At 38.5% G+C, this 15,506-nt stretch overlaps 1 protein-coding gene across 4 annotated transcripts in view; it reads left to right on the top strand.

The window, feature by feature from the left end:
* Senp1 (SUMO specific peptidase 1) overlaps positions 1–15,506 on the top strand; it is a 90,171-nt gene that overhangs the window by 48,611 nt on the left and 26,054 nt on the right. For all 4 annotated transcript variants that reach the window (XM_045152727.1, XM_045152728.1, XM_045152729.1 and 1 more), the window contains 4 exons: positions 4,209–4,312; positions 4,395–4,678; positions 7,167–7,221; positions 15,058–15,096. In XM_045152727.1, the coding sequence (XP_045008662.1) occupies positions 4,209–4,312; positions 4,395–4,678; positions 7,167–7,221; positions 15,058–15,096 (482 nt within the window). The remainder of the gene's footprint in view (positions 1–4,208; positions 4,313–4,394; positions 4,679–7,166; positions 7,222–15,057; positions 15,097–15,506) is intronic.

Here is a 15,506-nt window from a genome sequence, read left to right as displayed (position 1 = left end):
TTTTATGGGGCTGTGGAATCAAGAGTTCGTTTTTTTAATTTTAAATTTTATTTTATTTACTTTTTAAAGATTTTATTTATTTATCTGATAGAGAAAGAGAGAGTGAGCGCACCAGGGCTTCTAGCTACTGCAAGCGAACTCCAGATGCTTGTGCCCCCTGTGCATCTGGATAATGTGGGTCTTGAGGAATTGAACCTGAGTCCTTTGGCTTTGCAGGCAAATGTCTTAACCACTAAGCCATCCCTCCAGCCCCGTATTTACTTTTTTTTAATTGACAACTTCTATAATTGTAAACAATATACCATGGTAATACCCTCCCTCCCCCCACTTTCTCCTTTGAAACTCCACTCTATGACTAAGGTGATCTAATTTCCCTTCTATTCTGTTATCTTGACCACTCTTGGAAACAAAATATCGTTAACCCTAATATATATTGAGTAGGTTCTTTGGTATACTAAAGAAGTGGAGTCAGAACTTATATGGGGGGGCATGCAAAAGTGTTGGTCAGTAAAGTACCTGGCAACACAGCTTTTCTGTATATAGAATATCACTATTACAAAACAAACAACAGGGAAAAAAAAATGGGCTTGAGAGATGGCTTAGGGGTTAAGGTCGTTTGCTTGCCAGGCCTGGGGTCCCAGGTTTGATTCCCCAGTACTCACATAAGCTAGATGCACAAGATGGCACATGTGTCTGGTGTTAGTTTTCAGTGGCTGAAGGCCCTGGTGCACCTATTCTCTATCTGTCTCTGTCTTTCAAACAAACAAATAAATGAATGAATAAAATAAAGAAGCCATTTATAGTCAGATGCACAGTGATGCACATGCATCTTGAGTTTGTTTGCAGCAAGAGACCCTGGTATACCCATTTTCTCTCTCTTTCTTCTCGCAAATAAATCTAGTTTAGTGCTGGGCATGGTGGTGCACACCTTTAATCCCAGTATTTAGGAGGCCGAAGTAGGAGGATCATTGTGTGTTCAAGGCCAGCCTGAGACTACTACATATTGAATTCCAGGCCACCTTTGGCTAGAGTAAGATCCTACCTTAAAAAACAAACAAAAAGCCAGGTGTGTTGGTATATGCCTTCAATCCCAGCACTTGGAATGCAGAGGTAGGAGGATCGCCATGAGTTTGAGACCACCCTGAGACTATATAGTGAATTCCAGGACAGCCTGGGATAGAATAAGACTCTACCTTGAAAAACCAAAATAAACAAACAAACAATATCATTATTGACTTGGCCAATAACAATTTTTCTTAGTCTAGTAATCTGTAATGATGTTTTGTTCTATTTTCTTTTTTTAATTTTTTTTTATTTGAAAGAGAGAGAAGTGGGGAGAAAGAGAGATACAGAATGAGCACATCAGGGCCTCTAGCCACTGCAAAAGAACTCCAGATGCATGTGCCACCTTGTGCATCTGGCTTATGTGGTACTAGGGAATTGAACCTAGGTACTTTGGTTTTGCAGGCCTTAACTGCCATGCCTCTCCAGCGCTGTTCTCTCTCTCTCTCTCTCTCTCTCTCTCCAGTATCTTTACTTATTTGAGGCAGAGAGGCAGACAGAGAATATGGGCACCCCAGGGTCTCGCCACTCACTGTAAACACACTCCAGATGCATGCACCACTTGGTGCATCTGGCTTTACGTGGGTACCAGGGAATTGAACCCAGGTGTCAGGCTATGTAAACAAGAGCCTTTAACCATCTGTCCAGCCCTTGTTCTGTTCTCTTAGAAGAATCTTCATAATGGCACCTTTTTTGGGGGGTGGGTTTCGAGGTACAGTCTCACTCTAGCTCAGGTTGACTTGAAATTCACTATGTAGTGTCTGAGTAGCCTTGAATTCATGGCAATCCTACTTTTGCCTCCTGAGTGCTGTGATTAAAGGAATGAGCCACCACACCTACCTATAATGGCAACTTTAGATTCTAATATAGAGACATTTAATTATTACTTTTAAATTTATTTCTTAAATACTATGAAAAACCAAGTGTTTCTATTTGGTTATTAATATTAATTTATCCCTGGAAATTGTCTTTTTTTTTAGTCTCTTTCGTTTTGTCTTGATTTGGTTTTTCATGGTAGGGTTTCACTAGCCCAGGCTGACTTGGTATTCTCTATGTAGTCTCAGGGTGGCCTCAAAATCACAGCAATCATCCTACTTCTTCCTCTTGAGTACTGGGATTAAAGTTGTGCTCCACCATGGCCAACAGCATTTATTTATTTACAAGCAGAGAGAGACAAAGAGAGAAAATGAGTGTACCAGAGCCTTTAGCCACCGCAAACACACTTCAGATGCATCTGACTTTATATGGGTACTAGAGAATTGAACTCAAGTTGTTAGGTTTTGCAGGCAAGTGCCTTAACAGTTTAGCCACCTCTCCAGTCCTTGTGGGTTTTTTGTTGTTGTTGTTGTTGTTGTTTTTTGAGGCAGTGTCTATAGTGTCAAGATGTCCTCAAACTCAATGATGATCCTCCTACCTCTTCCTCCTGAGTAGTGGGATTAAAGGTGTATCCCACCATGCTGAGTTAATATAGCTATTATTTCTGTACTGTCATTGAGGTGCCTATTTAAGGCCTTAACCAGTATCTTCACAAACACTAAGAGAGATTCAAATGATCCTGGATGAAATGTTACTGTCTAAGGAATAATGTTGTTGTTGTTTTTTTCTCCACATAAAACATTGTAAGGCTTTGTTTTGTTTTGTTTTAAATTTATTATTGTTGTTCTGTTTTTTTTTATTTTTTTTTGGCTTTTCGAGGTAGGGCATGGTTCTAGCCCAGGCTGACCTGGAATTCACTATGTAGTCACAGGGTGGCCTTGAAACTCAGATTCTCCTACCACAGCCTCCTGAGTGCTGGGATTAAAGGTATGCACCACCACATCCAGCTCATTGTAAGTTTTTTCCCCCCCTCCTCTTTTGGGGCCATTATTCAATCAAATACTCACCTATTTCAAATTCTTCCTTTTCTTATCACTCAACTGTTCAAGTTTAAGGATAGTTCGTAAGTCTGAAGAGATGGCTCAGTTGAAGTGCAGGCCAAGCATTACGCTTGAACCCCCAGCACCTACGTAAATGTGGGTTTTGTGTGGAGCAGATGCTTTACAGGGGTTACAAATTCTTACACAATCAGTTTCTCTGAGTGGCCTTATTTCTTTTTACTTTTCCTTTGCACTGACCTTACTCTAGGACACATTGAACACATTCCTGGCTTAGTGCTTTACATTTGTTGTTTCTCTATCTGGAATGTGTATACACACACACACACACACATAAATATACACAATTTTTTTTTTTTTTTTTTTTTTTTTGATATGGGGTCTCACTCTAGCCCAGGCTGACCTGGAATTCACTATGTAGTCTCAGGGTGGCCTCGAACTCAAGGCAGTCCTCCTACCTCTGCCTCTTGAGTGCTGGAATTAAAGGTGTGTGCCACCACGCCTGGCCTCATTTATTTCTATAACTTACTTCCTCTCTTAGTTCAGGCTTCTGCTGAAATGCAACCTTTTTTAGAGAGACTTTACCTGTTCTTGCTATTACCACTCTATCATTTTCTGTTCCCTTGTCCATTAATGTTCTTCATGTCATTTGTCAGCCCCTTTAACTGTAATATCAATTCCCTAAAGTCTGGAAATGGATTTGCTTCAATACTAGATCTCAAGTGACTGAAACATAATTATGATCAAATCAATGAATGAATGTTACAGGGTATGTATCTTTTGTCAAAATTTAGTATTGGAACTTACAGAAAAGATAGACAAATAAATATTGGAGATGAAAATCATCTCTGGAAAATGCCTATACTTGGATAGAGTAGGAAGCTGATGGTAAGGTATCTTCCTCTTATAGTGCTTGAGTATTGGGTTACCCCTTTGAGATCTTTATAATAGAAATCGGGACTCGAGGATCCTAACTTAGAAGTCTTCAAATTTTATATCTGGGACTTTTCATGGTGATGGCTTCCTGGTTACATATCCCTTAGCTTCTCTGCACTATTGTATCATAATTTTCTAAATTATACTATGACGTTTAATTTTACTCAACCCCTCTTCACTAAATATTTCTAGATTATTGTTAATGTATCATATTTCTTTATCTTCAGGACTGCCTGAACTTTGGTGGAGATTCTGGGGTCTTATCTAGATGCCAATTTAAGAAACATTTGCCTCATTAGATGTGTTTAAGATCTGTTTGTTTTTTTTCTCTTCTAGACAGTTCAAGAAGAAGAAAGAGAGATCTACAGACAGCTACTACAGATGGTCACAGGGAAACAATTCTCTGTGGCTAAACCCACCACACATTTCCCTTTACACCTGTGAGTCATAGAAGCACCTTTCATATGAACTTAATTTCATAATTTCTTATCTGATATTAAAACTATACCATTCTCTTACTAGGTCTCGCTGTCTTAGTTCCAATAACAATATTTTGAAAGGCTCACTGTTCAGAAATGGAAACTCTTGTGCATCTCATGTCATTGGCTCTGATACTTCATCATCTGGATCTGCCAGCATTTTAACCACCCAAGAACAACTGTCCCACAGTGCATATTCCCTGTCGTCCTGTACCCCAGATGTTGTATTTGGAGCCAAAGATTCTGATCCTTGCCATCAACCTCACCATCACCACTCAATTCCACATCAGCCAGATAACTTACCAGCATTAAATACAGTATCTGAAGGTAAAAATAACATGTTTGTTGAAAATGTTTTATTTATTTGAGAGAAAGAGACAGATAGCAAGAGAAAGAGAATGGGCATGCCAGGGACTCCAGTCATTGCAGATGACCTCCAGATGCATGTGTCACCTTGTACATCATGGTTATGTGGGTACTGAGGAATTGAGCCTTGGTCCTTAGGCTTTGCAGGCAAGTGCCTAGACCACTAAACCATCTCTCCAGCCCAATTAATATACTTTTAATCTTAACAGCTGCTTAACTGTTTATTGGGTCTATTATAGGCAACCTTATTTGTGTGTGTATGTATTTTAACAAACAATTCAGTTAATCATAGCATGATGAAACTAACATATAAAATGTATTCACTTTTATCTTTTCTTCCCCTCTCCTTTCTTTTTGTGGGATATTCTTTTTATTACAAATGACTTGGTATAATTATTTATATCAAGAGTTAGATTCTTTTTCGTGGTAGGGTCTCACTCTGGCTCAGGCTGACCTGGAATTAACTATGTAGTCTCTGGGTGCCCTTAAACTCATAGCAATTCTAGCTTTGCCTCCCGAGTGCTGGGATTAAAGGCATGTGCCACCATGCCTGGCTTAATTTATTTAGATTTTTTAAAGATATTTATTTATTTGACAGAGAGAGAGAGAGAGAGGGAAAATGGACATTCCAGGACCTCCATCCACTGCAAACGAACTCCAGATGCATGTGCCCTCTTGTGCATCTGGCTTAGGTGGGTCCTTTGGCTTTGCAGGCAAATGTCCTAACTGTTAAGCCATCTCTCCAGCCCCTTATTTAGATTTTTTTTTCTATTTTTTTTTTTTTTTTTTTGAGATAGGGTCTCACTCTAGCCCAGGCTGGCCTGGAATTCATTATGTAGTCTCAGGATGGCCTCAATCTCATGGCCATCCTCCTATCATCTCTGCCTCCCAAGTGCTGGGATTAAAGGCATGTGCTGCCATGCCCTGTTCTTTATTTAAATTTTTTGATACAGAATCTTGTTACGTAGCCCTGGATACCTGGCACTTAATATGTAGCCCAGTCTCACCTCAAACTCGTGGAAATCCTTCTGCTTCACCCTCCATAGAATTGTGATTATAGACATGTACCACCATGCTCAGCTTTCTGCTCTTTTTAGATGACTAGCTTCCTGAGCAGAACCCAGAGCTAGAGTATGTTCACAAATTCTCTTTGTTTCTGTTAGTTCACAGTGTGAGTGAATTCTCTGAAGTTCTAGGAATTTTGAAAGATCAAATCCTTAAGCATGAGCATTTATCATGTGATAAGTTCCTTGCTAGAAGCTTCATACATTTTAAAATGATTGTCAACAGGTTTTGGAAATAAGAATTCCCTTCCTAACTTTTAGCTAACCAAAATATCCAGTCTTTAAGCATTAATTTTAGTTTAGATTATGATAGTTATCTTTATTATTTTAGTATGTATTCAGATATTAATATAAAACAGATTTTTTGACAGATTGACCCTGTCCCTTCAGCTTCCTTTATTTGATTTTTTAAATATATTCGTTACTTTCTGAATACTCTTAACTTGAGCATTAAAATTTTTTGTGATATCACAATGCTGGCATCATTATATGGCTACACATACCCATGAAAGCTTATATTATATTTTATGAACTGTTATACTGAGAGCTATCATTAAAAAAAGAAAAACTAACCTTCTCTCTTTAGAAACATGTGTCAGTTACTGAGATACAACTAGACTGGAGCAAATGTACTAAGTTACTATTTAATTTCCTTGTGCTGTTTAATACATACTCTTTTTAAACTATTTTATTTATTTGAGAGAGAGAAAGAGGCAGATAGGAAGAGAGAGAATGGGCAAGCCAGGACCTCTGGCCACTGCACACAAACTCCAGACACATATGCCATCTTGTGCATCTGGTTTATGTTGGTCCTGAGGATTTGAACTTGGGTCCTTAGGCTTTGCAGGCAAGTGCCTTAACAGCTCTCCAGCCCTAATAAGTACTCCTCATGAGGTTCCATTTATACTACTTTAGAAGGACATGATTCCTGCCTTGAGTATTTAACATGCGGGGGGGGGGGGGGGGATAGAATGATAAAATTTGTGTATTTTTGACTCCGTACGTGCTACTTCTCTCTCTTCCCTTTTCCCCCTTCTTTTCACCTAATTCAGTTTCATGAGACAGCATGAATGCAAGGTTTTATGAGCAGTCTGAACATATTCTTTTTCCCTAGAAACAGAAGGAGGAATCTCAGGCAGCAAGCACCACATTGGAATAGATGCTGAAGGGCCAATGTACTTACACTTCACAATGACTTTCTGATCTGCTTCTCTTTCTCTTTCATCTTATCTTTGTCCTCATGCTATTTGTCATTTGTGTTATACTTACGTTATTTTTGAGGAAATCACATATAACCGAGTTCAGGAACTTTTAACTGGAACATGTAGGTAATATAATTGGGTGGAAATTTAAATAATGAAATACTCTTATGTTTCTTTGTTTAGGATCAGACTCTGTGATTTTACTCAAAGTGAAAGATTCTCAGACTACAACTCCCAGGTAAATTTAGGAAAAGGGTCAGTCTAAGCATATTGTTTTCTCCCTTTCTTTAACCACAGTTAACTTCATATATAATATAATATCACATAATATAAAATTCATACCTCTTTCATTTTTTAATTAGTTCAGTGACTTCCTACTCCATCTTCTGTCCTCTTGCTTTTGTTTTATTCTTCACTATGCCTTCCACTGTACCATGACCTCTAATGATCCATCTATTATGCTACAACTAGAGTAATCATTCTCAAATTCCTATATAATTATTGAAAGAATTTAGTGATCATTTATTCAACTCCTCCAAGGGTGAATTTTAACACATAGAATTAAGCCAGAACTCCCTAGTATAGTATGAAAAGGACTCCTTTCTGTTTCATATTTCTTTCCTGTAACAATGTTTTTTGAGAGCTTGCTGTGTGCTAGTACTGGTATGGATATTGGAATAGTAGCAGTGAATAAAATAAAGTTCCTGCTCTCAAGAGCTGCATTTTATTTCAGAGAAATAGTAAGGGACCAGTAAAGCAAGCCATGGTAGTTCAATAGGGTAATACATAGACTAGAATTGGGAGGTAGTATTTATCTAGGGTGGTTGGTTGGGGCAAGTCTTAGATTAAGTGGCAACTGAGTAGACATGATGCAAGTAAAAGAAGAAGCCATGTGAAACAGGAGGTTCTTTCACATATTTTACTATGTTGGACTGTTTTTACTTTATAAATATATGCATTTATTGCCTTCACATTTAATGTTTCTTTTGTCTTTAACACCCTCTGTCCCTCAACTTATTGGGTCAGCATTTATCTCTTTTAAGTCTTAACTCAAGCATACCTTTTGTATGGAACTTCTCTTTGAGTTATCAAATGGTTTTTCTTCTATAATGTAGTACTTACTACTTAGGCTGCTGTGTCATTACTACATATAGCCTTAGCAAATTAATTGTAGGGTGATATAACATTAGTTTTTCATTGAGAAGATTATGGAGCAGTGTTCTGTCTCATCTCAGTTCCATTACTGTGCAGTACCACTATTCATTCTACTCTAAAATTCTTGATGTGAAAAAAAAAAAATTCTTGATGTGTAAAGTTTACATTTGGATTCTTACATATTTTGGAGTCATATCTGATCTTGGCTTCTCCAAGTTTCATGTAACTAAGAAGTTTTTTGTTGTTTTTTAATATTCTATAAATTTAAAAGGTGTTATTTTAATTTTGTTTTGCCTGTATCACTGATACATAGCAAATAGATGATATTCTTAGTTAAGGTTCTTGTAGAGTGCCTTACTCTAAGGGCTAGAAAAGAGAAAACTAGCAAAACTGAACAAATGACAAATCACTGATTGGTATTACTTAAGTTGATTGGCTGGGTATGGTGGCACACACCTGTCTGTAATCTCATTCCTGGGTGACAGAGGCAGGAGGATAATGAATTTGAGGTCAGTCTTGGTTAAATAGAAAGATACTGTCCTAACAAATGAAGGAGTGGGGAAGAAGCCCTGTAATAGAATGTACATTTAAAATTTCAAGGCCCTGGACTTGATCCCCCAGCCCACACACACCATACTGCTGTATGTCATCTTTGTTAGTATACTACAAAAAAGAATCTACACTATCTTCCCTTCTGACTAGTTAATGTTTTAGGCTTGTTTGTATACTGTGCCTTGAATTTTACCAAAAAAGAATTCCTCTTGGGTATTATGACGGTTTGCAAATGTGTCCACAAATTCTCTGTCACTTCTCTCATAAAACTGATGACACTGTGTGGCTTCCAGCTTCCACCTGTGATATGTGCCCTGGGAGTCCAAACACCAGGTGGGGAGAAAGCCCAAACCAATTGCAGGACTTAGCCTCAGTCAGCCTTGGCAAAAGCTGAGATTCGTAGCCAGCAACTAGCATCAGCTACCAGGCACATGATGAACCAATCCTTCCGTTTTTCAGTGAAGGCCCATGTGGGACAAACACAGGCTTTCTGCATTGGGCCCTGTTTGAATTTCTTAGTCCACAGAATCTATGGGCAAAACAGATGTTTGATCCCACCAAGTTTGGAAGACTGTTGTTTTTGTTTATTTTGATTTTTTTATTATTGACAACTTCCATACTTACAGACAATAAATGATGATACTTTCCTCCTCCCTCACTTTCCCCTTTACAACTCTACTCTCCATCATATCCCCTCCCTCGTTCAATCAGTCTCTTTTATTTTGATGTTATCATCTTTTCCTCCTGCTATACTAGTCTTGTATAGGTAGTACCAGGCATGGATATCCAGGCCATTTTGTGTCTGGAAGAGTCCTATGCTTCCATTGGTTCATACATTCTTCCTGCCACCTCTTCCGCAATGGAACCTGAGCCTCGAAAGGTGTGATAGAGATAGTTCAGTGTTGAGCACGGATCTGTCACTTCTTCTCAGCACTATGGTGCCTTTTGAGTCATCCCAGTGGTCACCACCATCTAAAAAGAGAAGCTTCTCTAAACAAAAGTGAGAGTAACATTCATACATGGGTGTGAACATTAAGAAAAGTGCTTACTAGATTTCAGTTTGGTGAGCATAATGTGTATTTAGCCAGACACCAGTAGGCGTTACACCCCTAGGGCTCATGACCTCCCCTGTCATAGGTTTTCAGTATCAAGCTAATGTATTTCTTCCCATGGAGCAGGCCTCCAGTCCAATCAGAGAATAGTTGGTTTGCCCCATAGCAGATATATCAATATTATTACACCCATTGGCTCATTTGACCTGGTTGACCGATCTTAAGGCTTGTAGTGTCCATTGTTGTTTATCTCCACTGATGAATTCTCTCTGTCCTGTGGTGCTGCATGCAGCAAGGCTTTTTCCAGCTGTCTTTCAGTTGTTCTACACAGCGGTTTTCAGCTCAGCTCCAGCAAGATTTCTCAGTGACCTTGTAGTCCAAGCATGTGGAGAGAAAATTTTTTTTCGAGGTAGGATCTCACTCTAGCTCAGGCAGACCTGGAATTCACTATGTAGTCTCAGGGTGGCCTTGAACTCATGGCAATCCTCCTACCCACCTCTGCCTCCTGAATCTGGGATTAAAGGTGTGTGCCAACACGCCCAGCAAGAAATTTTTTTTTTAATTGAGAACTTTATAATATAAACATATGGCAAATTGGTCATATTCTCATCAGTTATATTTTTCCTCTCCTCAACCCCCATTCCACTGAGGACTCTCTGAGGTTCTCATTATAACTATGGTGTCATGAATTCTCCAGTCAGCCTCAGAGTATACTTTTCTTACCTGTGACTTTTGTGTTCTTTCCATCCCCTCTTCTGCAATGATCCCTGGGCCTTGGAGGATGTGCTATAAGTCTCTCCTTTAGTGTTGGGCATTCAGCAGCCTCTGATTTTCTGCTTTGATGAGTTTTGAGTCTCCTTGGTGTCTGCCACCATCTCCCTGTAGGAGGTTCTTAGGCTAGCTGTAAGAGCAGCACTCAAATTGAACCCAAGCAGATATGATAGAGTTAACCATCAAGTACGAGGCAGTCAGCTTTCTTTCCTTGTCATGCTGCTGGGTCTTGAATATCTCTATTATTTGCCACCATTTGTAAAAACAGATTATCCAAGAGTGAGAATAGCAAGGATGATGAGGACAAATCGACATTTAGACTTGTTGATAGGTATAGCCTTGAAGAAGTTACTCTTTTGAGCCTCAGTGTACCTGTTAATAAAATGCCAGCATTAGCTGCGCATGATGTACACCTTTAATTCCAGCACTTGAGAGGCAGAGATAGGAGGTTTGCCTTGAGTTCAAGGCCAGCCTGAGACTACATAATGAGTTCTAAGTCAGTCTCAGCCAAAGGAAGATTCTATCTTGACCAACTTCTCCCCAAAATTGCCAGTATTCATACCTTATTATTTTTTTATTTTTTTATTTTTATTATCATTTTCCATGATTATAAAAAAATCCCATCTTAATTCCCTCTCTCCCCTCCGCATACCCTATTATTGAGTTGTATGAAAAATAACACAGAAAACTGGATATGCTGATACATACCTGTAATCCCAGCACTTGGAAGTTTGAGAGAAGAGGATTATCTCCATCTATATAGAAAGTTTGAGGTGATCTTAGACTACATGAAACACTGTCTTAAAAGAAAAATTAAAAAAAGAAAAAGAAAAGAATACTGGGCTGGAGAGATGGCTCAGCAGTTAAAGGCTCTTGCTTTAAAGCCTAACTGCCTAGGTTTGATTCCCCATATCCACATAAATCCAGATATACAAAGTGGCTTATATGTCTTTTTTTGTTTGTTTGTTTTTGTTTTTGTTTTTGTTTTTGTTTTTGCTTTTTTTATTTTTGCGGTAGCAGGAGGCCCTGACATACCCATTCTCTCTCTCTTTCTCTCTTCTCTCTATTTCTCTCTCTCCAAATAAATATTTTTAAAAGGGAAATAGCGCCATTTGCGATGGTGTACTCCTTTAATCCCAGCACTTGGGAGGCAAAAGTAGGAGGTTCACTGTGATTTTGAGGCCTAGAGCGGGATCCTACCTCAAAAAATAAAATAAGACAGAGAATAACATGTAGAAGTCACAAAAGGTACACAAAAGTAGATGTTCTTTCATAGAGGCAAGATCTCGAGATCTTCCTGAGTGGATCATTTCTCATTGGTTCTGTACTGTCTACTTTTCATTCATGGAGGATTTCTTGTAGTAATTATTTGAAAAATGAGATAGAAGGAGAAATGGGCTCCTGGGCAAGGATGCCTGAGTAATGCTATTGGTGGGAGTTAGAGCCTGCTCTTCCAAAACATGGTTGATTGGCTTTCTAGTCTTAATTTCTTGCCACTGATGCTCAGTTAAGTTCTTACAATGAAGACTTATCTTTATTTCTTAGAATATGGCATGCCATTTTATACTTCTGCATTTTGTATATTCATCCTTCTGCCCAGAATTCCCTTTCTCTGTCTAATGTACTCTGCTTTTCAAATTCTGATCCAGATGTTATTTGTCTTGGTGGGTTTCTCTGATTTCCCCAGATAACATTAGTCATTTAACCCTTCCTGTACTTTGTTACTAATATCTTTGCACTTATCAACTTATGCTCATGTGATAGGTACTTAGTAAATAATTCTTTGCTAAATAAATGAACTTCCTAGAAAACTGGAGATGCTCTTTTGAGTAGTTCATGTACTCATTTTTCCCTTTGTACATGTACAGTGAATAGTTTGCTTAGCATAGTCTTTGGAATTAGACAAAATTTCTAATACTGACTGTTCTAAGATAAATTACCTCCTGGCAAACCTCACTTTCTTTTCTGTACAGAAAAAGTAATAATTCCATGTTAAATGTTGTATTGAGTATTAGATAATAACAGAGAGCAGAGTTTTGAATGTAGATCATTAAAAACATACTGAGCTGGGAAAATGGCTAAGTGGATAAAGCATTTGCTGTATAAGTGTGAGGACTGGAATTCTTACCCCAGCGCCCATGTAAATGAAGGTCTTAGCTGCCTGTTGTAATCCCAGTGCTCAGGAGGTGGAGACCAGATCCTTGGAGCAATCTGGCTAGTTAGATTAGCTGAATTGGTGAGCTCTAGATTTAACTGAGATACTCTGCCTCAGTAAATGAAGTGGAGAACACCTGAAGTCAACCTGTGATCTCCCTACACAAACACACATGTACCCACACATACATGCATGCAAAAAAAATTCTATGTTCAGAATATGCTTTGTAGCTATGACTACATTTCTCAATTATATGAAAAATAATGCTTAATTTTGGAAAAGCCATTTTTCCTACAATTGACCTTCCTGAAACAACAAACACATCAGTGCCTTGAAGAGAAGTACTTGCCCCCATATTACTCATTTAATCAGCAAATGCTATGTGGGCTTTGTATGTGCTGAGCACTATTCTACTTGCAGAGGATTAAGAAGTTTACCAATAGATAAAATATTCTCATCAAATTTCTATCTTAATTAGGAATGTAGACAAATCTGATCATGATCCATTACTGTGACATGCTGTCTGTTTCTTCTTACATCTTTATCTATTTTTATATTATTTTATTGATTGGTTGGTTTTTCAAGGTAGGGTCTCATTTTAACCCAGGCTGACCTGAAATTCTCTGTGTACTCTCAGGCTGGCCTCAAACTCAGGCTATCCGTCTTCTCCCTCCCAAGTGCTGGGAATAAAGGTGTGTACCAGCATGCCCGGCTTTACATCTTTATATCATATAGTAAATATCTTTTCATGTTCATTTGATTTTGGTATGACACACTAAATAACCTCCTAGTATGTTGGTTGTAATATGAGGTATTTATTGTACCAGGGGTGATGGGCCCTCATTAACTTTTAATGACCGAGAAGACAATTCAATAGCATTTTCATTGTCAGCAGCCTAAGGATGATTGGGAATTCTCAGAATTGAGTCTCAGAAATTAGGTTCAGGACCTCTTATTCTTGCCCTTACTAGAAGACATTGTAGAAACTTAAGAATGAAAAGTAATTCTAATCACATATTTTCCACATCTTGAAACCAGGGCTCATAGAGGTGACGTGACTTGCTCAAAATCTTAATACTAAATTGAGACTGCTCCCTTAGATCCAGGTCTCTTAGCTTCTAATTTTATGCTTTATTCACTGCTCTCTCTATATAATTTTTTTCTTTGGAAAAGTATTCATTCCGCCATCTGTTTCTGTGATATACCCTTTAGGGTTTGTTTATTTGTTTTGGTTTTTCAAAGTAGGAGGGTCTCACTCTAGCTCAGGCCTCCCTATAGTCTCAGGATGTCCTTAAACTCAAGGAGATCCTCCTACCTCTGCCTCCCTATAGTCTCAGGATGTCCTTAAACTCAAGGAGATCCTCCTACCTCTGCCTCCCAAATGCTGGGATTAAAGGTGTGCACCACCACACTCTGCTTCTTTAGGGTTTTGTTTTTGTTTTTGTTTTTCAAGATAGGGTTTCACTCTAGCACAGGCTGACCTGGAATTCACTATGGAGTCTCAAGGTGGCCTCAAACTCACTATGAACCTCTGCCTCTCACGTGCTGGGATTAAAGGCATGTACCACCGTGCCTGGCAGTTTTTTGTTGTTGTGGTTGATGTTTGTTTTCCTTTTGGGTGATGGGATCAAGAAGTTGAGAAAAGTGAGAAGCTGCTGGGGTAATTAATGTGCCTCTGACTCTGCTCACCATTGCACACTAGGGTTGTCCGCAAGAGCCATTTTGAATAGAATAGTCTCGTCTTTGGAATGGAGCTATGTTTCTTTTTTCTGTACTTTTACTCATTAGTTTGATATAGAATATTTTGCAGACAGGGATTTTCAGTATGTACTATCATTTGATTAGATTCTGTTTTGGTTTTTCGAGGTAGGGTCTCACTCTGGCTCAGGCTGACCTGGAATTCACTATGTAGTCTCAGGGTGGCCTCGAACTCACGGCGATCCTCCTACTACCTCTGCCTCCCAAGTGCTGGGATTAAAGGCGTGCACCACCACGCCTGGCTTCAAGATTCATTTTGACTTAGACTGAGAAGTTCAAGAATCCAAAGATTTGGTTAAATCATAAATAAATCTGTCAGCCTAAACAATTTAAGAATAGTAATTTTCTAGCTTAATATATTTTCTTGAGAAGAAATGTGATCTTACACATACTGTTCTTTCATGCATGTAGAGAGCTATGCCAGACTTCATTTCCCTGTGGATTTTTTAAAGAGGTCTTTATAATAGCACATACATAGATGACTCATTTGTTTTCTTTTGTTCTGTTATAATTTTGTGTCACATACCTTTTGTTCCATAATTGCAAAGTAATTTAGATGATTGCTTTTGTTGGTGAAAATATTTGAATTCTCTCATAAGCCTTTTGCTCATTTTTCTTTTTCCATCTGTAGTCCTACTTTTTTCCAGGCAGAGCTATGGATCAAAGAACTGTAAGTTACTTGTTTTGGTATTATTTTTCTTTCTTGGTCACTTCATTTTCAAATAGGAAAAAAAAAATTAAACAACTGGATAATTATCTTAATTTTTTTATTTGATAAAAATAATACATTTATTTATTTGAGAGAGAAAAAGAGGCAGATACAAAGAGGGAGAGAATGGGTACACCAGGGCCTCCAGCCACTGCAAACAAACTCCAGATGCATGCACCTCCTTGTGCATCTGGCTTATGTGGCTACTGGGGCACCAAACCTAGATCCTTAGGCAAGCCCTTTAACTGCTAAGTCATCTCTCCAGCTCCCTCCCCCCAAAAAAGTTGATAGATTATTTTCTCCTCTGGAGTTCAATTGCAGTTTTGGATTTCTAGAATGAATATTCATTTTTACCACTGTCTTAAGAAATT

This window comes from Jaculus jaculus, chromosome 6 (assembly GCF_020740685.1).
Source record: "Jaculus jaculus isolate mJacJac1 chromosome 6, mJacJac1.mat.Y.cur, whole genome shotgun sequence".
Classification (NCBI taxonomy): Eukaryota; Metazoa; Chordata; class Mammalia; order Rodentia; family Dipodidae; genus Jaculus; species Jaculus jaculus.
Note: the sequence above shows the minus strand (reverse complement) of the source record. Positions and strands in the feature narration are given on the sequence as shown.